Here is a 23,955-nt window from a genome sequence, read left to right on the forward strand (position 1 = left end):
ATGGTACACAGGAAGGAGGAATACTATAGAAAAACACTGAGGGGAGCAGATTTACTGGTAAGAGGTAGCAGTGGCTGTGTGTGTGTGTGTGTGTGTGTGTGTGTGTGTGTGCGTGTGCATGTCAGCTATATATATATTACATTGTGGGGACATTTATGTTATAAAAACCTGTTATTTTGACATTGCAGGGACCATTTTTCAATCCCCACAAGAGGAAACTCAATTTAATAAAAATCTGTGAATGTGATCAAAAAACTAAAAATGCCAGAAGTCTTGTATTGTTTGGTTCCTCATGGTTAAGGTTAGGGCTGGGTAGGGATTAAAGCTGTCATTGTTGTGATACAGTAAGGGTTTTTCCCATAGAAATGAACAAAGAATCCTGATAAATATATGAATACACACGTGTGTATGTGTGTGTGTGTGTATGTTCATGCCTGTGTATGTATGCATGGATTCACCCCTGGTTTTCCATGGACATGTCCACAATGACAAATGAGGCCCATCCAGAGAAAATGCAGGCTGCAGATTACATGCCCAGAGCGCCAGATTGTGCCGCGAGATTAAAGGCAAATACCTCACTGCATCCCCCTGCTTTGATCGCCACACCCTGGCATTTTCATACTAATTATCCTCACCCCTGAAGTTGACATCACTGCTCAACTGTGAAAATAATGTGCTGCTGTTTTACGAGGGCCTATTATGGCTGAGAGTCTCAATTTCAGGACCATAGACAGCTCTACGCAGGGCCTTCATGGAAGAACAAAGCATGAGGCTTTAATGTTGAAAACAGCTGAAGGTCACCTGCTGTGTCATTCTCTGGGACACAGACAGGTTGTTGTGCAGCCTGTTCAATTTTGCATTTAAAATAAAAACAGATTTATCGCAGAGATGCTGACGGAAGTCAGCTCTGCCGTACACGAGGCCCTTGATCATAAAGTGCACTCGGCACATTAAAGTCACAGAGCACTCTGGCTAATTACACAGAAGGTTTACCCTGCCTTTGCAGGATGCTAGCATTTGAGAGGCAAATTGGTAAGGGCCATCTGCGACAGGGCTGCACAGAATGGCAACCAAGCGGAACTGAGGAGAGAGAGGCTGTAAAAACAGACAAACAACCCCTCCACCTGTCTCGCTGGATTCCAGCACGTTCCACGGGTTTGATTTAGACCATATGGCTGCTTCAACACAACCTTTCCTTGATGAGGATCTAGAATAATCTGCTTTCCCCCTGTGTGTTTCTCTCTGCTACCTATCCAAACATGGATGTTTTTCACTCTTTTTAAACCACAATACAAACCACTATTTAAACCCAAAGTCAAAGTCTCCTTAGGTCACCGTCTCATTCACCTGCTTGGAGTTGGTCAGGTAGAGCTTGGCAGCCAGATTGAGGACCTGCAGCTTGACAATATCCTCCTCATTGGTGAAGGACTTGGCCATCTTCCTCAGCACATCGGGAGCGATTTTCGGGATGTGCTCGCAGTACTCACCGATGAGCCACAGGATACTGGCTCGGGCCATGGGGACCTGGACACCGGGGAGAAGGTGTGCGACTGGTGAGGATTCCGACTGGAAACCCTGGGATGAACTCAGTGGCCTAATTAACGGAAGTCAGTTTCAGCTGAGACCCTTTAATGGGCGGCCACCTCCGGCCCTGGGAAACTGTAGGGTGTCTGTATTATGGTTTTATTCTCTCGTTTAATTAAAACCATTATATGGTCAGGAGTTAGCGTCACAGTCATACACATACGCTAAGCGCATGGATCTCTGACTCAGAGACCCGCAAACAAAGGTGGGTCCTTCTCCCCACTGCTCAATGTCCTGCTGGCCTCGAGCTCACTCGCTTCAGAGCTCACTGGCTGAGCCGAGCAGGGAGACCCAGCCGCCTTACCTGGATGTTGTCCGTCAGCTTGGCCATGTGCTTGATGATGTCGCTGTGCCTCTCAGGCTGCATCTGCAGAAGCTTCTTAATCACCACAACTGACTCGGCCACCACCAGCTCTGTGACAATGGAGCGCAGAAGGGATGACAGTCCATATCATGTCATTCCGCTGGGAGGCTTGGAGAACTTGGCCAGGAAAACTCACCATCCCGGTTGGACAGCAGCTGAACCAGCCCGTTGAGACAGGTGTCCCTAACCTCCCCAATGCTGGTGGCACAGCGGCCAATCGCTTGGATGGTGGCAGCGACAAAGTCTTTGTCCATGCTTTTAATATAAGTCTACAACCGGAGGAATCAATGCGGGACATTACACAGAGCATGCATGTGCATACAGGATATAACTATGTAAAAACATCATGAACGAATGTGTTGTTACATAGTCTGAAAAAGAAACCGAAATTCTAGAAATATTTCTAAATAATATGCCAAACCTGAAATTCTCTCAGAATAGTGGATATGTTGGTTTCATTTGCCAGGTTGGTCAAAACTTCTAACTGCAAATACAACAAATAAGTCAGGTCATCATGTGCAAGGAAATCCATCCATCCATCCACCTATAATTTAACAGGGTAAGGGGGCCCGATTTTCTAATTTACAGTGGTGGCACCTGAATACATTTGGCTACTGAGGGTGTCACTAATGGGCCCTATGAATAACTCACTGGTACCAATGTATCTCAGCACAATCTACAATACACCTGCAATTACCTTGAGGACCTTGATCTGGGTTGGGTCTGTGGACCGGATATAGAAGCTCTTCAGATAGGGTTCAAACATCCCCTTTGAAAAGAGAGACACACACATTTTCTTTTATATATGGAAGTCAACTTCACTTTTATAACATAACTACAAAAGTCTCACTCGAAAAGTCAATTCAACGGCAACTTGATAAGTACATTCACAGTATTTTTTTGTTTCAAAATGAATTCTCCTAAGAGCCTGAGCGTGTAAATCAATTGCTCATAAATGAATATTCTACTTACTCTTCGCTTGATGGACATGGTTGCCACATTCTGCAACACGACGTACTGGACTTCGCTGTCGGATAAGTATAGCATTCAGTAATCTCGCTTCATTTAGGGGTGACGGTCTGCTTTACTACAAAGCTCCTTCACTGGACTGAATAAATTCGACAGAATATGCACCAGTGACTAGTAAACATACCAAACAATGTAGGAATCCATGAAAAGCAAATTTAACAAAGCTGTTGCATGATTTACTGCTGGCTGCTGCTCCTATATTTCAGTACATTGACTGTGAAATTGTTTGTTGCAGAAGAGTTTCTGCTTTAACATCAGTCCCTCGTTCACACTTACAGGACTTCACAACCACATGAGGAAGGAAAACTCAGCAAGCCCCCCTAGAACATTCTGCGGACCTCGTCCCAGTAAGAGAGCAGCAAGCTGGCCGGTAGCTGGGAGGGGAAAGGTAATAGGTGGCTTTTCATTCTTATGAAATGGTGCCCCTCACAGCACCTACCTGTGGCTCCTCATGAGGCGAACCAGCGCCTTGGCGATGACCCCAACTTCTGCTTTGGGGGCCAAGTGGAAGTACAGCTGGGCCACAGCCATCACCACCTGGGGATGGATGGTAAAAGGATGAAGCCTGTCTGGAGCTGGTACTCCTTCAGACCAGGTTCAGGCGGCACTCACGGCTGCATTACGGCTCTGCAGAAGGGGCTTGGTGTTGCGTAGCAACAGCCTGTGGTCGGGATCCATCACGTAGGGCTTCCTCTTGGCCACCAGGGCGGCAGCTTCCACCTTCTCCTCCTTCCCCTCGTCTTCGTCGGAGCCGTAGAAGGCCTTCTCCGTGCCCTCCTCCAACAGGGACTCCTGCTCAGAGAGGGGATGAGATTACGGGGGCAATCCCCTCTGGGTGGGCACAGTGGGAAGGTGGGCACACTCACGTTGGCGTTGGGGTTGAGGAACTGCGTGCGGGCGTAACGTGTGAGCATGTTGATGATCACCACTTGGCCCCATTCCTCCACATCGATCAGCAGGTTGCAGAGCTTGCGGTAGTTCTTGTGGATGAGGTCTATGCGCTCAGGACAGACCTCCTCGAATGCCATCACCACGCTCCCCGCCACCAGCTGGGGGCACAGAGAGGGACGATAAGCAGCCTGACCTTTCACCTCCAGGCAAAACTCAAACATATCAGAACGGCAATGCTTAAAAGATTACATTTACGTGTTACTACATTTGAATATAATGAAACCAAAGTACGCAGAAGGATTAAAATATCAGATATGAAAGTCAACTGATAATTTTGTTCGTGGATTTAGTTGATTTACTTTTCTGTTTATTAATATTATTGTGCAGTTTTGAATACATAATATGTTGAGTAAGTTATTATACATTTTTGCCTTGTTCACATATTTTCTGTATAACTGCATCAGTTACAATAAATGTGAATAAAAAGTAACACAATCATTCCAATGTGACAAAATACAGCGTTCTTCATCCATCTTACACCCTACTCCAGTACAGCTCTGTGGTGGTGTCTATTCCAGGCATCACATGACACAATAAAAAACACCCCGGATGAAATAGCAGTCCACTGCAGAGCAGGCAAACAGCAGCTTAGAAACACCACACACATGCACGTCGTTGTACTGCAGGAAGAAAACTCTATACACACAGGAGGAGGGGCAGGCATGGAAGCTCACACGCCGGGGCGTGAGGTGATGGCGGTATCCACTGAGCCAGGACACCGCCGGCCCTTGGTTCCTGTTCGATGATTGCAGTCAGCAAAAAAAGTGCCAAAAAATAACCCATCTCAATGGGTTTAATGAGCGTGAAATGATTTCTCTTTATATTAAATATGTACTTATCACATATGTGCAATTTCAAAGGCTATATCCCAAAGATAGCTAATATAGGCTTACATTAGGAGGACACAGCTACAGAAATACATCCACAAAAACACACTACACCAAAAGACAAATAATCAAATATCTCAAAAAGTTGATATAAATCTGACAAACAGTGACTCAACGTTCATAAAATCACCAAATATTAATTAGATCAGTGTTTCTCCCCAGACAGCCCCCGTTTTTGCTCCCTCCCAGCTAGGCTGCCTGTGGGTCCCCAAGGACCCGGCTGAGATAGTCTGAATTAGACATCGGCCATAAATATGGCAGAGCGTTTGGATCAAAAGATGTCCTTACCGTAGTCTTGTCAGCGAGGAGTTTCTCGATGACTTCGATCAACTGGTCTTTCTGGTCTGGGTCTAAGCTAAACATGGTGAGAACAAGGAGGGAAACAGTTTAAGAAGATGAGTTAAGAGAGCAAAGCGAGAGCAAGGAGTATCAGGTGTGCATGGAATATCAGGCCCCAGCCAGATGGGTCTGTTCTGTGATGACATGGCAGTGTGTGCATACACACACACACACACACACACACACACACATGCACACACGCACACACACAAATAGGTCTACCCCTGTCCGCTGAAGATTCCTAAAGCAAATTGTGTAAAACTGTTATCAGCATTAGGCTGGAGCATGCAGTCTTTAAGACAGTGGTCTGCAGCAAAACTATAGTGGGTTTGTGAATCATTAGCAACACATTTTTGTGAAATTGTATAAAATATGTCTGCAAATAAATATTAGATAATCTCAAACCAGAAATAAGTCAAACCAATGATAAATAATGACTCTCACATGCTCTATGGATTACACACACACGCCTGGTTGTCATCCAGATTCTTTATTCAGCTGACATGCTGGCACGGGTGCCTCACTGGGACAGCAGAGACTAACGTAACGTAAGCTGAAAACACAATGCTATACCAGTATAATTCACTGAGGGGAGGGGAGGGGAGGGGCCCGTACAAATGTGAAAGGAATGTGCGCATGATTGGTACCTGTAGAGCTTGGGGATGGCGTGGGCGGCGGTCTTGCGTACATAGGGCGACATGTCTGATGCAGCCTCCCTGATGGCCAGCATCATGATGGGCACAATGATGGTGACCCTGATGCTGGAGAGGACCCGCAGAGCGCTGGCTCGGATCAGCTGGTTCGGGTCCTGGAGACAGAACAGGCAGGCATGCCGCTGGTAACGCGCCCACATCAATACGGCATCAGGGATTCATCCCTGAAATTGCTGTTGTGGCTGTTCAAGGCTGAACATTTTGATTTATTCATTTCTATATTTTTATACCAACATAATAAAACCAACAGTTACTCTTGTTTTACTGGGTTTCTAGTTATTTTCTTTACCACACAAAACAGCAAAGATATTCATACAAAACATACACAACTTAAATTTATGCACAAATCATTCTTGATGCTTCATGACGTACATCAATCAAGGTACAATTATGATGAACCTAAACATTTTGAAACGGATTGTTACTGACATTATTTAATTTGACTTTAGGTCTTACATTAACCCTCTGGGAACCTGGGGTAGGGAACACACACTCACTGACTGGGGCAGGATCACACATTTCTTTCAATATCATAAACTTAATTCATGGCAAATAAAGTATTTCTTATATATTTGTTTTGCCATTACGCTCATCTTAAATGTATCTTTAATGTATATTGTAAATATGTCAGATTTATGTTAAGTTTGTAATCTGACATCAAAGTATAGACATTGCAAAATGCAGTTTGGAACACTTGCAGAAACATTATAAAAGTACATAGTAAACAATGGTGCCAGTTTGTTTTGATCCCAGATATCTGATCACCAAAGTCTTGGCTACATGAAGATGACTAAATGGTGTAGTTGCAACATTCAGATGGATAAATAAATAAGAAAAACCTAACTCATGTCACTATTTCTGGCCTCCTTCCAATGAATATGTAGGAGCTCTCATGTGTATGAATGAGCCATTGACACCTGGCCACGTCCCTACCCCCCTTTTATGGTGCTGATGGGGATGTATCTGGATCACGTTTCACCGTTGTGTTGTTCATCAAATTACCATGCGAATGCGATTTGAATACGCGGTAAAGCGGCTATTTAGTATACGAATGGCGATCTTCAAGGTGAGGGTGGCACTACACGCCCCCGATGCAGGTAAAACAAAGAAATGTGACATGGTTTACTTTTTTTGCCGATTTAACCTAATTTAAAAACTTTAATACTTCCGACAATGGACGTTTTGAAAAGAAGACAGATTGCAGATTTAATCAGCGTTTTTTTCATAATTCTACATAAAGATGTAAGTTAGAAATAAACTGAAATAGACACGAAAAATATGTTGCATTGCCAACGATGCGCTTGTCCCCAGAGTGCAGTCACTCTGCCAGCCACAGGATTTGAACTCATGACCTTCTGGTCACGGGTTCAGAGCCACACACCACCTTTCTGTGACAGAGATCAAAAGCCAAGTGTAAATTTGTTCTGTACCTCTGCCTGTACAATCTGAATAATGTTCAACAGCCTGGAGTCATTGCTAAAAATAGCTGGAGTGACATTAGAACGTCCTCTTTGCGATCTGGAATGAGCAGATATAAATGCAGGTAAGTCTCTGTGGGAGACGACAAGTCCTATCCAGAGCATCAGGCGAGACAAACGTCTGTGATGACGAGGCCCTTGTGTACACAGATGTCTCCGAGGGTTTTGTTTTCAGTCCCTCAGTGCACAAAGAACAAAATTGCTTTGGTGAAAACAGCTAAAAATCGCCCAACATCCAGTTTTACACTAATCTCTCTGAGGAAGCCACAGGAAGTCATTTACCATATCCTGTAATCTTCAGCGAGTTACAAACACAACATATTGGAAAAAATCACAATTGGGAATGTGCGTGATTGTTCGTTTTATCTGCTAGCCGTTTAATTCAAAATGTGATCAGTAACCTAATATTCCACATATAACCCATTCTTAAGGTTATTTAACTTCGCGAGACTGACCTTTAACCCCCTCTGGAAGGTGGAGATAGAGAGCAGTGCAAGGTCCTGTTGCTCCTCAGCATATCGGACCAAATACACATAGACCAGCTTCTTCACCTGGAGCAAAAGGGACAAACCCAGGCAATCATAGACCAGATAGATCATCATTTTTATCTTTTTGTTACAAAGAGAAATTGGAGAAAAGGCTGTTCAACCCTGAAGAGGAATGTAAAACTTCCTAATCTCTTCCAATGTGAAACATGGTCATAATTTTGGAAAAATAGCATCTATACATTTTTGCCAAGACATAACAAAATAGTGCTATATACAGGTCATCGTATCTGGAAAATGGCCAACTGCAGAATGCATTATTTTAAGTGTTACATTCAGTCACTAATAATTTGGCAGGAAACAGGCATGCGAAATAGGGCAGTCCTGCTCAAGAGCTCACCTCGATATTCTTACAGGCCACATTCTTCACCACTGCCGGGAAGAGGTCTGAAGCGTTTTTCCCCCTGGCTATCATCTAAAGAAAATGCATAAATCGGTAAGCAGCTCCGATTGACGACTACATCCACACAATAATCTCCAGCAGAACCAGATTTGTTTGCAGTCATATGGAGCATGTTAACAAGCAAGAGGACATAAGAACAAATACATTCACACTTACTGTTACATTTTTACACTTCACTTATTTAGCAAATGCTGTTTCCAAAGCATACATGTACTGATTACATGAAAAATGTGAAAGCTGGGCACTGTAAAATGTCTGAGCTTATACAAGCCAGTCTGACTTGAGAAGCTTGAATAGGGACCTTCTTAGTGAATAAGTGACTTGTCTGCACTCCTGAAGCTGGACGCTTAACACATAAAAATGTAAGACCTTCTCTGTGGCTGCCTCTACATTGTTTTACCATGTCCTTTATAGTTTGAGCACCACTAGAAAATATATTGATCTTTCCAGCTATAAATACATTTCTCTGAAATAAATAATTCAGCCATATGCACCTTTAAAATGAATCAGTTGACAAATATTTAACACTGGACTGTTCATTCCCTTTCAATTACAGTTGATTGTCACATTAATGAGTCTGCAGACATCTTTGCAATCTTCCCTGGTGTGTCAAGAGGTTCAAAGTACAACAGATCAATTGGGGCCAACTGTCAACATGAAACCTACTTCAGAACTAATGGTCTAACTGACACTTGCTAAAAGACTTCCTATTCCCTTGCTGTTCATTACTTCTGCCAAAATACTGTGCTTTAATTAAAGCTGAATTGCCGTTAATTAATTAGCAGAGCTTTCACATACATATAATGTGCATAAACAAGTATAACACAGAACAATTATAATGCAGAATCAACAAGTACAATTTATTAAATCCATGAAAATTTAAATTCATGGGCTTAATCATGGCACCTGACTCTTGTCAGTCTTAAGCATAATCATGCCAAGGGATGAGCACTTTGTGAGCTGTACCTGCTGGCCAGTGTTCCCATGGTGCCACTGCAGCTTTTGGGTTCCCTACCAGTACACAAATGACTCCAAACAGTAACTGCAGCCTTCAACTACCTTTGCTGCTGCTGTGCCTCCCACCTTCACTGTTGTCCACTGGTTAATGGCATCCTGTTTATTCCTGTTTTTCTTTTGCTCATGTTGAACCACTATCACTGGTTGATGTGCTTCCATACCTACTTGTCCATCACTATGTCCATCCCATTAGTTCCACTAGCTTCTCTCTCACCCCCTGGTTACTGCCACTACCTTAATAGGCATCCCCATGGAAACCAGCTGTATTAAGAAGAGGCGGGCCAAACGTCAAAATGATGCTATAACGACCGGATGAGAACTCATTTAACTTCCAAAAGAAAGGAGAATAAGGTAAGGTACAGACCTTTTCAGACTGACTTCAGCACCAATTAAATAAGTCACATGTGATCAATATGTGCAAGTGACTTAAGATACAATCTTACTCAATTAATACTGTACAACTGGCTTTAAATATTATCCGTTAGTCTTGTGTTCGGAAAGGCTACACAAGACCGTGATTTAAAATTCGGTAAGGGAAATCAGACTGATGTGAGTCTGCTCAGTGCCTCCTACTTCAAACAAATCACCGTGAACTAGTTTAGTATTTAAAAAAGGAAACTGCGCTACATTTACTGGAGTGTGGCAACTGGGTGGGAATTGAGTCCCTGGCATCTGTGACACAAGAAGCAGCTGCTGAAAGTAACAGACTGGATTAAAGTTTGCAGGATTATCCCAGTGGCTGGCTGACCGATTGTCTTTCTGGTATAAATGCAGCAGGGCTAGGTGGCTGATACAGTTTCATGGGTACACCTTTTACACTCTGGGGCTGGTTCAGTCATCCTTCATCACTCTGACCCACCAAATGACACCACTGGGTGGATGCACTTCACATAATAAAAATTAATAATAATGACCTGGGAAATGCATTATGGTTGGCACTCACTCCTTGTTGCTACTCAAAAGCCGGCATAAGGGGGAACTTACTGCAACAATCCTCTTCATGGCCTCGAGCTTCAGGGAATCTTTGTTGCTATCCAGCATTTCCTTCAAGTCATCATGTCTAGGGGTAAGAATAGGCGTTTCAATTTTTATTCACTTATCTTTTCCTCATGCACACACTGCAGTCTGTTACATAATTGGTTAGAAATGCTTTCAATGCAATGACATGGTTTTTTAATTTTCCTTTGTTATTCACTATCCATGTTTTCTACACCACCTTCATTTCTAAATTTAAACATTACAAGGAAAAATCCCCAGATGTATGCCTGAGATACAGGAATAACGCACATTTTGTTCTGAAGTATTTACATGAATGGAATTACTCTTTCTCATGAAGTACACGAAATGGAGATGTGAATCTCTCTAAGTTACAGTCTTTCATCATGTCTGATTCCGCATGCTGTGTCCGCGGCGTTTCTTAATAGTCTATGCGGCATCGCTCCATCTGTACAGCAACACACTGGGGGAGCAGAGCATCTAATGCGCCCCCAGAGCAAAAACATGGCCCATGGAGAATTCCCAGAAGTGACCATAAAAAGCAGGACTCGGGAAGGGAACCGGTCATTCCTAACAGTAATGGACCGTACCTAATGTAGCCCTTGAAGAAGCACTAAGTTACTATGGTAATGGGCACTGATTCAGATTCGGTGGCTAAGAGTGAAGCCATTAGCGGGCTCCTCCATTTAGCTGTGAGTAATAAACGGCAGATTTCTGCGCGTTATTTTGTCTCCCTGCAGCACCAGCACCTGCTCCATCCCAGCAAGCACTATTCACTAGCCGTGCTATGCTATCGTGTGTGCACTAACGGCTATTAGCCAGTAGCCATTAGCAAAGCATCAGCGGCGCGAGACCTTCTCGCGAGTCACGTGACACCGGACGGCGCGTGAAAGCGCGGCACGGTAAAAGGCCGTCCGAAAGCGTGGCTGAGCCAGGGATGGCAGGTTCTCACTCAGGAATCACAGCCGAGCCAGGGATGGCCGATTCCCAGGTAGGCATCCCAGGTTGGTATATGATTAAAAAAAAAAAAAAACTTGCCGAGCGCGCGCGTGTGCGTGTTGGGGGTGTTGGCTGCTCGATTCCCCTAGTGTATGCCCCCCATGGTCAGCCCTGCCGCCTATAATAATAATAAATAATAAACATTTAGATTACTAGGTCATAATCCATATTTTAAAGTCTGAATCGATTCGATTCTGAAAATGAAAACATATACATCAAAAGAATCGATATTTCCGCATCGATCCGCACACCCCTTCCCGGTGTTATGCCGAAAAAGGCATCCCTGCCGTAGAATGCATGCCGGTGTTCTGACCAGTTGAGCTTTTAGGGTTTTTTTGGGGATTAGGGTTTTTTTGGGTTAGGGTTTTAGGGGTGTTTTGGGATTAAGGTTAGGGCTATCGATTAGCACTACGGTAGCCTAACTCGACAAAGTAGCTCAACTCGTTTCAGATCAGCGACCAATCGGTCATTTAGAGACAGGCATGCATTCTATGGCGTAGGGATGCCTACGGCATAACACCTGCGCTACTTCGGATACCTTAATCAAGTCTGTGCCATATAGGTCTGTTGAAAAACTAGCCTGTTTTGACGGGACCTAAGCTAAATTATTTTTAAAAAGGAAATTGATGACGTACCACATGACGGTCGAGGTCCCAGCTGACCGGAGCCATACTTAAATACAGCATATCCCATATTATTCTCACCAAATTAATCATTTATTTATATATTACCCACGTACATGATAAAAATTACAGATATAAAACTCAAAAAACGCAAATAGTAAACCAGAACCAACAATCTGTTAACAGATGCAATACCTTCTTGCCGACGTCGATCTGCTCTGCGCAGGTATTTTTTGTGCCAGTAGGCTCACGCCAGACCCAGTAAGATTACCGGGCAAGGATGCTTCCACAAATCACCTGCTCAGCCTAACTCGGATTATTAAAACGTGAAGTTAGAAAGCCACAGTCAAGAATGCTTTCAAAGAATGTGGTTGACTAGACAATTTATAATTCAACAGCTTTATTCTTGTATATGGAGTTACATCCACCTGGTGAAGGTTGTGGTGTTACATTCATAATACAATATTACAAATAATATTCTGTAAGGTTTTTTAGCAGTTGTTACTGCAGAGTAGTAGGAATCTTTGAAGTTTTTGCAATTAATGGCTACAATACTGCAAGACATCTTTAATACAAATTACACAAATCATTTCTGATAGAAGAATTAACATTTTGTCCTTAGTAAAACTGCTTCCTCGGTTGCCGCCCTGTTCTGGGTTGTTCCCAGCCCTGCAGCCATAGTTTCTGGGATAGGCTCCAGACCCCCACGACCCTGCACAGGATTAGCGGGTATGGAAAATGGATGGATGGATGAAACAGCTTCTATAGCTGTTTAGAAAAAACACCTTTATATCTTTAAAGACGACAAAAAAGAGTAAATTTCTTGAGTCATCCACTGTGAGATGTTTTAGTTGCAATTCAATAATGTAAGTAATGTAAATGTAGACATTTTTCTTTCCTGTATAGAAATTCGCTGATTGTTTTTGTTTCCAGTGTATTTACAACCTCCAGTAATGAGAAGTAGGTTTGAAAAACAACCTGAAAATAGCAAAAAAAAAAAACAAAACTGAAAAACACTGCAATACCTAAAACTTCACCATGTTTCTTTGCTCCAGTATTTTTCGTCTGCTGATATGGACGTCATTAAAAATATAATTTTAAAATCCTCCTGGGTGCTGAAATTCCAGAGTCTACCTGGAGGAAAACACCTTTTAAAAGCTCCGGTTTGCAATAGGTTTCCAAGGCAACAGAAATTAATAAAGAGAAATCAAAGAGTTTTTTTTTTTCTCCCCAGTCATTTCAGAGTGATGTTATTTTCAGGATGTTAGTTTAAAAATGGAAACATACAGAAAAAAACAATTTTCTGTATAAACCTGAGCGCTCTGGCCATTTTGCAAGATTTTCCCACTATCTGTCAATGCAGTGGCATGTAAGACCCTTGCATCTATTGCCTCTTCTACAACTGATATAAAAAAAAAATGCAGAAGACACCCCAGCCATGGATCACAGAGGGCTGTCAGGCGTATTAAACCATTAACAGGAAAAACGGCATTTTAAGTCTGTAGCAGCAGCTAAATTATAATAACTTCTTTGCTGTGGCTTACGGACCTTTGGAATAAAATTACAAAAAAGTGACTTTCTAAAGTGAAATGAAGAGAAAGAAAGTGCAAAAAAAAACAACTGAAAAGTTTTGCTGTGAAAACACACTGCACTGGTCGCATGACACCTGTGTGGCTGTTGACTCATTTGGAGAACTTTCAGATGCAGAGTCGAGTGTTTTTGCTGCTTTCCCCCAAAGTGGGGACAAAATAAAGTAAATTTAAAAAAATGAATTGGGAAGCAATTCTGAAATGCTGCTCTTCCTTATGAGGGTGAGTGCATATCAGCTGGCCACGATAAGCATGTTAAACTACACAGAATCAGCAAAGTCAAATATACATATATAATCAGTTACTGCAGCAGACCAGACCACATGTAACAGAGAGCATAAACAGGCTACAGTCAGTGCTGTCATTACGTGTGAAGACAAAGCAGTGTTTCTCCTACCACTATATTTGGGGGGCGCCCCACCCCCCCTTGAAGGTCAAGTTAATTTTATTTTATTTTATTTTCTATATAGTGCCAGATCACAACAGAAGTCATTTAAGGTTACCTTTCCTATATAACAGGTCTATACATTGTCCTGAGAGCACGCATCGGTTAATATGTCACGTCAACCACCTGAAAAGCAGACAAAAATATCTGCGTTTTTTTTTTATTGCTGTCATTAAAAGAAACACATGAACACCATGAATCCTGTCTGTGTCCTTCTGTCCCCCCCCAAGGCTGTAAACCTAGGGGAAACACGGCACAGGTATACTGCCATAGCCACAAGACATTAAAAGGCAAACTGAAAGTGACATGTTGTATTATACTAAACCCAAATCCACCTTAAAATGTAATATACTGATATACTGCACATATATTTCTCTTCGAAATAAGGAGGACAGTGAGACTGTGAAAGAAAACGTAATAAGACCAATGGAAAAGAACAAGATGTCTCATAAAAAAACAACAAGCAACCTACTGGTATGACACTGGACCCCCCCCCCCATCGGGCTGTCTGCGTGTCTGTTTATCACAGAGGCTGAATTTCATGTCTACGGCAAATAGTAGCTGCCCAGTAGGCCGACATAGTCTCTCCTCTGTGCTCTGTATTAAAGTTTTGTGGCATCAAACACCTACAGCCTGCAAAAGAGCTACGCCCACCGAAGTCCTCTCATACTCTGAGGAACAAGAACTGACTTCAAATATTCAGGCTCTTAATATGTACTTTAGGTCTGCTTGTCTCAATATTAAGACATATTCTTTAAATCACAGGCAGAATATATAAATCACAGAGTAATCCTTTCTGCTGAATTACAATGCAATGACTGATGCTAGTAAAAACACATCTATTATTGTACGGAACTGCTATCAATTTACTAGTAAAATTTATCCATAACTGCTTCATCCTTTCTATAAATGAGGGCCCTTGAAGGTACAACCTGAAATGTTCACGCCACCTTAAAAATTTCACCCACACCTTAATCTATAAACGTAAATAAATCCCTATCAGGGGCAACTTTATATTTTAATCAGGGTTGTCAAAATTAACGGGTTAACGCAGATTAATCCATCATCATGATTAATCTGATTAAAATTTTTAATGCAATTAGCCCATCTGCAGTGCAGAATGACTCAAAATCCCCGAAATGTCTCTGTCAACCCATTTTGGGCAGTTTTGGTGAGTTCCATTTGCCCTAGGAACTCATAATCCGAGCCGGATTCCGAGTTTTGAAGCCGGAAGTGACGACATGCGCGCTCCCGTTTCTCAGAGATCCGCGAAATATCTCGGAGCAGCACAGAGGATTCCAAGTTCAGAATCCAAGATGGCTGCGCCTTTTATCAACAGAAGGGAAAGTTGTAGTTTTATACTGTTTAAGCACTACTTCTCATTTGTGGCTCATTAAATCGGTCGCACACACTATACCGTCCAATTTATCTGTGGACGTGTTGCTACGGAGTTTTATGCGTAAAGCACCACACGTAATGTGTTATCAACTGATATTGCTAACAATGGCAATTAACCGGGCTAGAGTTGGATTTCATGATTAGTTGGATTATTTGTCAGATTTACAGTAGTTCGGGCTAAAATGAATGAAGATAAAGACCATTTAAACTGAGGTACCTTAAATCCGACAAGTTGTCCAGCTAAGCAAAAAACATTGCTTTTTGATGGTATTGCACTTCTGTGGCAGATGGAATGCATCCGACTCGTGTTCAAGATGTTCAATAAACATGTTAAGTGCATATATATTCCCTTTTTTCTTGAGTCTGTTTGCTCATGCAAAATGAAATGCGATTAATATAGATTAAAAAAGAATATTTAATCGTGATTAATCGAAATTAATCCACAGCAACCCTGTGATTAATCTGATTAAAAATTTTAATAGTTTGACAGCACTAATTTTAATGCTGCTTTCTGGTAAAAAGCAAAAAAAATGATGTGTGCCATGTGGTATACTGTGGTATTATACAATTCAACAGGTACTGGATTATACTGTGAGTTCAGCCTGTGGCTTGGGCAGTGGAAAAGCATGGATTTATATAAAATAAAAGAAAGCAGTGTCACTTTCACACTGTGAAAAATACAAAAAAAGTTGTTTTTCAAGTCCTATAATGAAACACATGCTCTGCACTGCATTATCTTAACAGGGCTGAGGAGCGCTGGGCAGAACGAAAGTTGCCCTGCACTGCATTATCTTAACAGGGCTGAGGGCCACTGGGCAGGACGGTATTTGCCCTGTACTGCATTATCTTAGCAGGGCTGAGGGCCGCTGGGCAGGACGGAAGTCACACTGCACTGCATTATCTTAACAGGGCTGAGGGCCGCTGGGCAGGACGGAAGTTGCCGTGCGCTGCATTATCTTAACAGGGCTGTGGGCCACTGGGCAGGACGGAAGTCGCCTTGCACTGCATTTTCTTACAGGGCTGTGGGCCACTGGGCAGGACGGTATTTGCCCTGCACTGCATTATCTTAACAGGGCTGAGGGCCGCTGGGCAGGACGGAAGTCGCCCTGCACTGCATTACTGCTGAGAAGCCTCATCAGCACCTCACCACCATTACAGACTCTAATTAATTAAAGTTGTCAGGAGCAAAACTTTAACCCTACAATGTCAAAGGCTTCCCTTAGAGTTTTGGCCACAGAGAACAGTAATGTCTTGTGAAGAGCCCCATGTCAGCTCCTGAGGCTTGTGGACAGTCTCAAGAATGACGCCTGTGGGGTCGGCTGGCGGAATCCCCCCCGTGTCGCCCTACCGCAGAGGCTGTGCCTGGGCGCTGGAGCTTCTCTCCTCCGGCGAGCACTGCTCTTCCTGCTCTTCCTGCTCCCTGGCCTCCTTGGGCCGCACGGTGCTATAGCACGCCTGCTGGAGGCCGTCGGCTGTCAGCACCGGGCTCCTGGCCTCCTCCTCGCCCTGCGTCGCCTTCACCATGCCGACCGCGTTCACCGGCAGCTGCAGCAACCTCTGCATGGGCGTCATATTTACAGCCCCCCCCCCAGCCCACCCCACTGGGCCTGTGGCACTAGCGCCCTCTGATGGACAAAGCTACTTTCAGGGATGTCGGTGCTTGTTGCCGCCCTTCTCGTCACGCCTCCTCTCCCGGCGACTATCCTTCAGAACCGACTGCTTCCCTCCCTCTGCTTCCCTTTGTTCAGCACTGCTCAGTCCCCCACTGCCCACACCCGCCACGTTTACAAACCCACCCCTCTGCCTCTCTCATGTGCCTCTTTCCCTCTCTCTCTCTCTCTCTCTCTCTCGTTCTCTGTCCTGTCACCCCTGCCCCCCCCCCCCCAGCCCCTTCTCCTGGAGCTTCTGCAGCTTCCTGACATGACTCAGCTATCGTCGACTTTTGCTGGAGTGAGGGCTCCTCCACAGACTGTGACAGAGGCAGTGAATGTGACAGTGACCAGATTCCATTCAAAAGACTCAAAGTCACAGATAATATTGCACTGTTTGCACCAAACAGCCTCAAACAAAGATATATACCAACAAAACAAAGCCATCATCTGTTTTCTACAGTTTTTCATTCGGCCTCTTGGAATTATCAAAAAACCCCAGCCCCTACCAGCTCGGCTCAGAATCTCACACTGGGATGTGGGACCGGGCAGCCTTTTGCAGATGGACAGAGCAGATATCTGCTACCACACAGCACAAACAACAATCCACCTATACATCCCTCAGTTACAAAAGCAGTAGTACAGATTCACCTTTGCCTCACAGGGCTGACAGTGAAACAGACACAGGCACAGAAGAAAAATGAATCATCACTAGCAAAGTGCATTTGTAGGAGCACAAGCAGGGAGGAGGCAGCTGAATAGAGAATCTGCTAACAGGTTGGTGCTTCATTTTATTACAACACTATGAAATGTCTATGAAATTACGAGGTTATCTGAGTGATACATTTTGTATTTCCAAGGAGGTTTGAGGTGATGATTAAATTTCTTTCATATCACAAGGAGACAGTGCTAAAGAAATCACTTTATGGTCATTATTATGTGATTTTAGTTATTAAAAAGGGACAAGTATCGTAAAATGTATTAGATTTACAAAACTGCTATTTTAACATGTCACTTTAACTCTGTCACTTTAAAAGCATTGAAGCAACAGTGTAAATTTTGTTTCAGCTAACATTACAGATCAACAAGGCTTTACAATATAGGGCTGCTCAATTATGCCAAAAATCGTAATCACGATTATTGTGGTCAATATTGAGATCACAATTATTTAACACGATTACTCAATGACTGGAAATATTATGGCATGTACTGAACTAAAATAAAAGGGGCTGGAAAGGGGGCACTGGATTTATAACACAAGACAAAAGGGGAGCATCACTGCAAAACAAAATGCCGCACAATAGCAATTTTATCAGTTATTTTGGTTTGATAATCGCTGGAAGCCAAAATCGTAATTAAAATTAAAATTTGATTAATTAATTGCCCAACCCTACTATAATACAGCTTGCATTCTTCATGATTTTGTCATTGAAACTTGAATAGGTCATTAAAAGCACACGGACTAAATAAAGAACAAGAAAGTTGTTATTGTAAGTTCTTTAAACTAATATTTCTCAAAGACTTCTGCCTTATTTTGTATTACAAATGCGTGATATACATCACTAAAAATATATACCTATTGTCCATTTGGTTAGCCTCTCGGCTGTAGCCTGGAGCATGATCACTCACCAACTGGCTGCTTTTTGAAATCTGATTCTGTGCTACATTATCTCAGCCATGGAATACTCCTCAAATGACTTGTAGCAGCTGCTTGTGGCCAGGTGCACATAAAGCAAGCAAACAAGGTGTACAACACTGCCCCACCCTGGTTCCGATATGCAGTGCATTTATATCCTGTGTCAATAACTATAAAAGAAATGATATGAAATTAATATCACATATCATTCATACAGGCTACTGAATAAGCTTATGTCCCATCCAGTATTTAAATGCTTAAACAATATTTTTTTAATATTTACTGGTTAGTATATATATTATAAATATTATATAAATATAATTAATTATAAGCTTTGTGATTTATGATAACAATTAAGCTCCTGTCTAGCAACTATATACTAGTTTTAAAAATATGGCTTAAATCATGCATATAAAGATTCTGGCCTCATTCTAATGTAGAATTCATGACTTACTGTCATATTTATGCAGAACTGGTTTATAGGGTTTTATCCAAAATATTCACAGCCACGGACTTAAGAGAGGGACTGTACATAGGTCATTCTCACTGCCGGGGGCCTGTCCGGAGGCCTGCAATCTGTTCCATCACACGTTTCATGGCACACGGTGGTTGCTGCTCACAACTGTTCTCAGAATGAGATGTGACCTCAGGAGGAGGACTCGATACCAATCAGACGGTCCTCTTTTGTGGCACACTAAAGATTTTATCATGGGATTTGTGTACTGACAGAGGCAAAAGCTACAATACAGACATCTGTATATCAGTCACTGAACTTCAAATGCTCTCAAAAAGCGAGGTGTATTCAGATGAAGTGATGCAAATACAGAGGTATTAAACAGGCCTTTCCAGTGTGGACTGGGTTCCCATTCATCTCCAGTGCAGGGAGCTCTTTGCCTCTTCACACACACATACAGCAGCTTCTAAAAATAGCTGCGCCACAGAAATTGGCAGGCCGGCCGCAGCACCAAGCATGCAGATAAGGTTCAAATGTAAAAAAACGAATTATTTCTGTAATGAAGAAGAATAAAACAAAACTCCACCTGACTCGTTTTACAGTAAGAAATTTTAGATTTTTTATCTGAAAAGTCTTATTTACATCAACGATCCATCCATTTTCCAAGCTCTTATACAGTTCAGGGTTGCAAAGTATCATCGAACCATGAATAGTGTTTTATCATTTTATAAACAAACAGACATAGATAAATAGATAGATAAGAATATTTGGTAAAAAAATAAACCAAAATCTATCATTACATTAACTTCTCAAATATTTTTGCAAAGTACAATGACTTTCAAAGTACAAAACGCATTTAATTTTTACAAATGACCTCTTGGTATATCAAGTTATACAAAGAGATGATTTACAGGCACTGATTTTGATAGCAACCAGACGGGTGCTCCTCCTAGGAATGGAAACTGCGGTTTTCTGGCGATCGTTACATATCCGTAACTACCGCGTACGTGCTCCCGTTCTCACGAGAAGGTCGGTGAAACTAGATTATTTAAAACGCAGTGTACATCAAACGAGGCTAAATCCACGATTTGCTTAGTTTGACCTTGGGTTTAACAGATCTGTATCTATGCATATAACATTTAAGTAGCTTGGCACATTTTTCATTTCAGTTGACATGATTATCTCCTTTTCTCAAGGTGCAGGGGATATGAATATGAGCGTTTGTGGCTGTCAGTGGCGCTCGCCGGGACGCGGTCTGTGCCCGCGGAGTCTGCAGCAGCGCTGCGCTGTCCAGCCGGCGGTCCTGAAAACGCACCGGGCCGCCAGCGAGGGCCGCCCTTCAGCCTATAAGGCTCAATGCAAGTATCTTATTACCGTTCGCTTTTACCAGAGCAATATGTCGCATATTTAAGCCTGTTTCATGAGGCCGACGGCAGTTTTTTGCTGTGATTTTGGTTGGGAAATTACCACAGCTTTTCGGATTCATAATGTGGGATGTGGCCTATTAGGCAACATGAATCAGTGGCAACACACATAGTTTACTCATTTTAAAGTACAAAAGGTTTACAGAATAAACCACATAGTGCGTTGTTTGATGTTGTTTAGCCCAGTATTCAGCATGGTGGCTACGCTTCTGCGCGAAGCAAGTCGCCAATCTATTTAGAACGAAGGGACATGCTTTGAAATCGCTGTTTAATGACTACCATTCCTTACCAACGCAGGTCTTTGTTTCAGTTTTTATTTTGCAAACGACACTGATGTCCACAACATAAGCCCTCCGCCAGCACTTCCTCCACGCCTTCACTGGCAGGAAATCGCCCCCCCGCACCTCCCCCCATCAGCTGGCCATGATTTTTCATGTGATAGAATAAAACGGAGCCCGCTATAAATACCCGCCGCGACTCCGTACTTACCTCTTGTAATCAGAGGAGAAAATGCCGCCGCTAGCAGGATCGTGCCCGTATTCGGGCTCCCCGATGCTGGAAGAGCCTCCCTTATCATCGTTGAACGCGGAGCTGGAAGACATGACCACGGCTTTCTTATGGAGCACAATGATGGAGATTCAGCGCGGCGATCCGGCGCTTCTTAAAGGAACACGAGCAGCTTTTCGTTTAAATGCTGTACAGAAGCACAGCTCCTTTACTGATGCTTCAATCACGTGATATTTAACCCTCCCCTCCACCCGTCATAATCATTGTTGTCGGCTTGGGCAGTAGTCTGCGTTTCAACAGTGTTTCCACAAAAACAGTTTACAATGTTTCAACAGAAGCTCTAGTGCATTGCATGTATTTGAAATACCAACTGAAAACTAGTATCGGTCTTTTTTCCAATTACTTCCTTGTAGAGTTAATGACTTGATACATTTTTTTTCTGATACATGAGTCAGTCGTGATCCAGGCATTTCACACGCCTGCACGGAATGTCATATCTAATCTTTGTAAAAGATTCGTCTTGGAAAAAGACACATCAGTGTCTCAGCAAAAAAATAATTTGCTTACATGGTATTGGAAAAAGGGGGGAAAGCATCCGCAATGTCATTTAAAATAAAATGCTGAAATGTTCACCACATAATAGGAAATGATTGCAAAAATGACAGCACGTCAGTATAAGTGCATTATTTCTTTTTAATATATCTCTATAAGGAAACCTGATGTTTTCTTAATATATCAACGCAAAAGTGTTTTCTCAATGAAGATAAATAAACATTTTTCAAATATAAAGCAACCAAACCAAATAGTGGTCGACTTTCATTAAACGTTTCATATCGTTTATGGTGATAAATTCCTTAATAATTCGAGTCTGTTTTTTAAATTCCAAACTAAGGGGCCCACGCTGTTTGAACACAGCAATATTTTTTTATCCAACAGATGGCAGACTTGCTCCGTGGCATGACTGATTACGTGGCTCTTACAGTGTTTCTCGATTCCTTCGGAGTATTTCTCAAATGACAATTAAATTTTGCAAAACAAGAACTGTAATCCCCACACCATAATGTCACTTCTGCACAGCAGAATGTCATTTCTCATTGTTTCACACAAATCTCCAAATGTTTTTGTACATATGCGCAAATAGTTTTGTACAATTGTCATTTGTCAGTTTTCAGTTGCTTCTGTCTTGTTGGTAAAAATAGATTTTTGGTCGACAGAATGTAGTTTCCCATGGTAATAATTTTACATACAAAACTATACAGCCCTGGAGAAAAGAGAGACCACAGCAGCATTTTAGTTTCACTTATTTCTCAGCTTATGGGAATGTGTCTGTGTAAAATATACATTTTTTTGCAAACTCCAGCCTGGCTCTTCCCTGCTTCTCTTTGATGAAGGGGTTCTTCCTTGCTTTATGGGTCTTTAAGGGCTTCTAGGAGTCCTAACTATCGTAGCAGTGCACTTCACACCACTTAATGTTTTCCATTCCTTTTGAAGGTCACTTGAGGTCATCCTCCAATTCATGAGGGACTGCTGGATATGTTGACGCCCATCTCTGACATTAGAAAGTTGCTTCTGCCCTCTATCTGGCTGGTTTTTGGTTATTGCCAGTGTCATCAACTTCACCTAATTCTTGTGTACTGCTGTCTTAGAATATTTATGTGTATATTTATGTGATCATATGCCACCATATGCAAAACAGTTAAAGCTGTTAAAATGATTAAAAAATATATTGCATAAATTGCAGTGACAGAGCATTGTTGTGTTTTTGGTTCCCATAGTACATGATTTTGTTGTCCTTTTGTTCTTGCATTGCCGTTTTGCTGTTTTTGTGTTACACAGCGCTGTGTGACTTGTTTGCTATTGCACTGAGATATGAAGTTACATGTGCATGCGAGTGCTTTCTCTTACCAGTGAACTTTACATACTGTAATGTAGAGCCTTGCAGTGTTTAAACTGGTGTCATTGACAAGAATAAGTTAGTTTGCTAAAGAAAAGTGATCAGTGACAATGAGAAAGTGGGACTGAGTATCATTCAGAATTGTGGAGCTCAGGAGCATACTTACACTGACATACTTACAGTATATCTAAGCATTTTGACATTTAAATGATGCTGATTGTACTTTTCATTGGCACGGAGTAATTCATTGGTGGAATCATTTGCTTTTGAGACACGAGTTAATCGTTTTGGGTAAGTTACAGACGTTTGTAGCTAAACATCTGCAATATGCATGAATTGTTTTGAGGAATGCTCTTATAGTCTTGAGAATGTTAAATATGTTTCATGAAATGTGCCAAAGCAAATCGAGAAAAACTAATATTCAAAACTATTAGAGTATTTAAAAGGTTTACCCACTTCACTACACTGCTTGAATGTGTTTGTTGCAATACACCTGCCCTCTGCTGGTCTGGTGGAATATCACTGCTGTATGCACGCACCAACCACAACTGTGTGTCTGAATCCATGGCACAAGATTCTGCTGTCAGAAAAGTCCTAGTGGAAATGTGAAGGAGGCGGAGAAGGGACAAATCGGGGGGTGGAGGAGTGGTGCTGGCTAGGCTGAGACACCAAAAGAGACTGAGGAACATCCAAAAGGTACAAATAACAATGTACCCCCAGTGGTACAAAAATGTTCCTCACGCCATTTCTGTACCTTAAAAGGTATGTTTACCTACAGCTGTAGAGAACAATTGGCAGAACCTTCAGGGTATAGCCCCAGTGACAAGCAAAGGCAAATTGGACTCTTTCCTGACAGTTAAGGTATTAGGAGTCCCAAGTGACCATCATTATTAGTGGGTAGGCTACAAATCACAGAAAGCCGTGGGAAGTGCAGACAAACCTAGCGGAGGGCCGGGCTGAGAGCGCGAGCCGGAAAGTAGCACAAACATGACGGCTTCATGGGCTTTTAGATACCCTCTACTGCAGCGTCA

General features: G+C 42.4%; 1 protein-coding gene across 6 annotated transcripts in view; it reads right to left on the minus strand.

Moving 5' to 3' along the window:
• Nucleotides 1-21,229, minus strand: part of LOC111841468 (AP-3 complex subunit beta-2-like) — a 35,944-nt gene extending 14,715 nt beyond the window's left edge. For 3 of the 6 annotated variants that reach the window (XM_023807232.2, XM_023807224.2, XM_023807215.2), the window contains exons 1-15: nucleotides 16,709-16,932; nucleotides 10,295-10,370; nucleotides 8,231-8,305; nucleotides 7,801-7,896; nucleotides 5,802-5,962; nucleotides 5,104-5,170; nucleotides 3,844-4,026; nucleotides 3,590-3,769; nucleotides 3,417-3,514; nucleotides 2,921-2,975; nucleotides 2,646-2,717; nucleotides 2,370-2,432; nucleotides 2,085-2,217; nucleotides 1,889-1,998; nucleotides 1,348-1,524 (exon numbers count right to left, since the gene is read on the minus strand). In XM_023807232.2, coding sequence (XP_023663000.2) covers nucleotides 1,348-1,524; nucleotides 1,889-1,998; nucleotides 2,085-2,217; nucleotides 2,370-2,432; nucleotides 2,646-2,717; nucleotides 2,921-2,975; nucleotides 3,417-3,514; nucleotides 3,590-3,769; nucleotides 3,844-4,026; nucleotides 5,104-5,170; nucleotides 5,802-5,962; nucleotides 7,801-7,896; nucleotides 8,231-8,305; nucleotides 10,295-10,370; nucleotides 16,709-16,932 — 1,770 coding nt within the window. Of the gene's footprint in view, nucleotides 1-1,347; nucleotides 1,525-1,888; nucleotides 1,999-2,084; nucleotides 2,218-2,369; nucleotides 2,433-2,645; nucleotides 2,718-2,920; nucleotides 2,976-3,416; nucleotides 3,515-3,589; nucleotides 3,770-3,843; nucleotides 4,027-5,103; nucleotides 5,171-5,801; nucleotides 5,963-7,800; nucleotides 7,897-8,230; nucleotides 8,306-10,294; nucleotides 10,371-10,896; nucleotides 11,164-16,708; nucleotides 16,933-21,012 lie in introns of those variants that run through there. The other 3 variants (XM_023807242.2, XM_023807245.2, XM_023807250.2) reach the window with 3 other exon arrangements.
• Between the last annotated feature and the right edge of the window lie 2,726 nt (nucleotides 21,230-23,955).

The sequence above is a fragment of the Paramormyrops kingsleyae genome, chromosome 11 (genome assembly GCF_048594095.1).
Source record: "Paramormyrops kingsleyae isolate MSU_618 chromosome 11, PKINGS_0.4, whole genome shotgun sequence".
Taxonomy (NCBI): domain Eukaryota; kingdom Metazoa; phylum Chordata; class Actinopteri; order Osteoglossiformes; family Mormyridae; genus Paramormyrops; species Paramormyrops kingsleyae.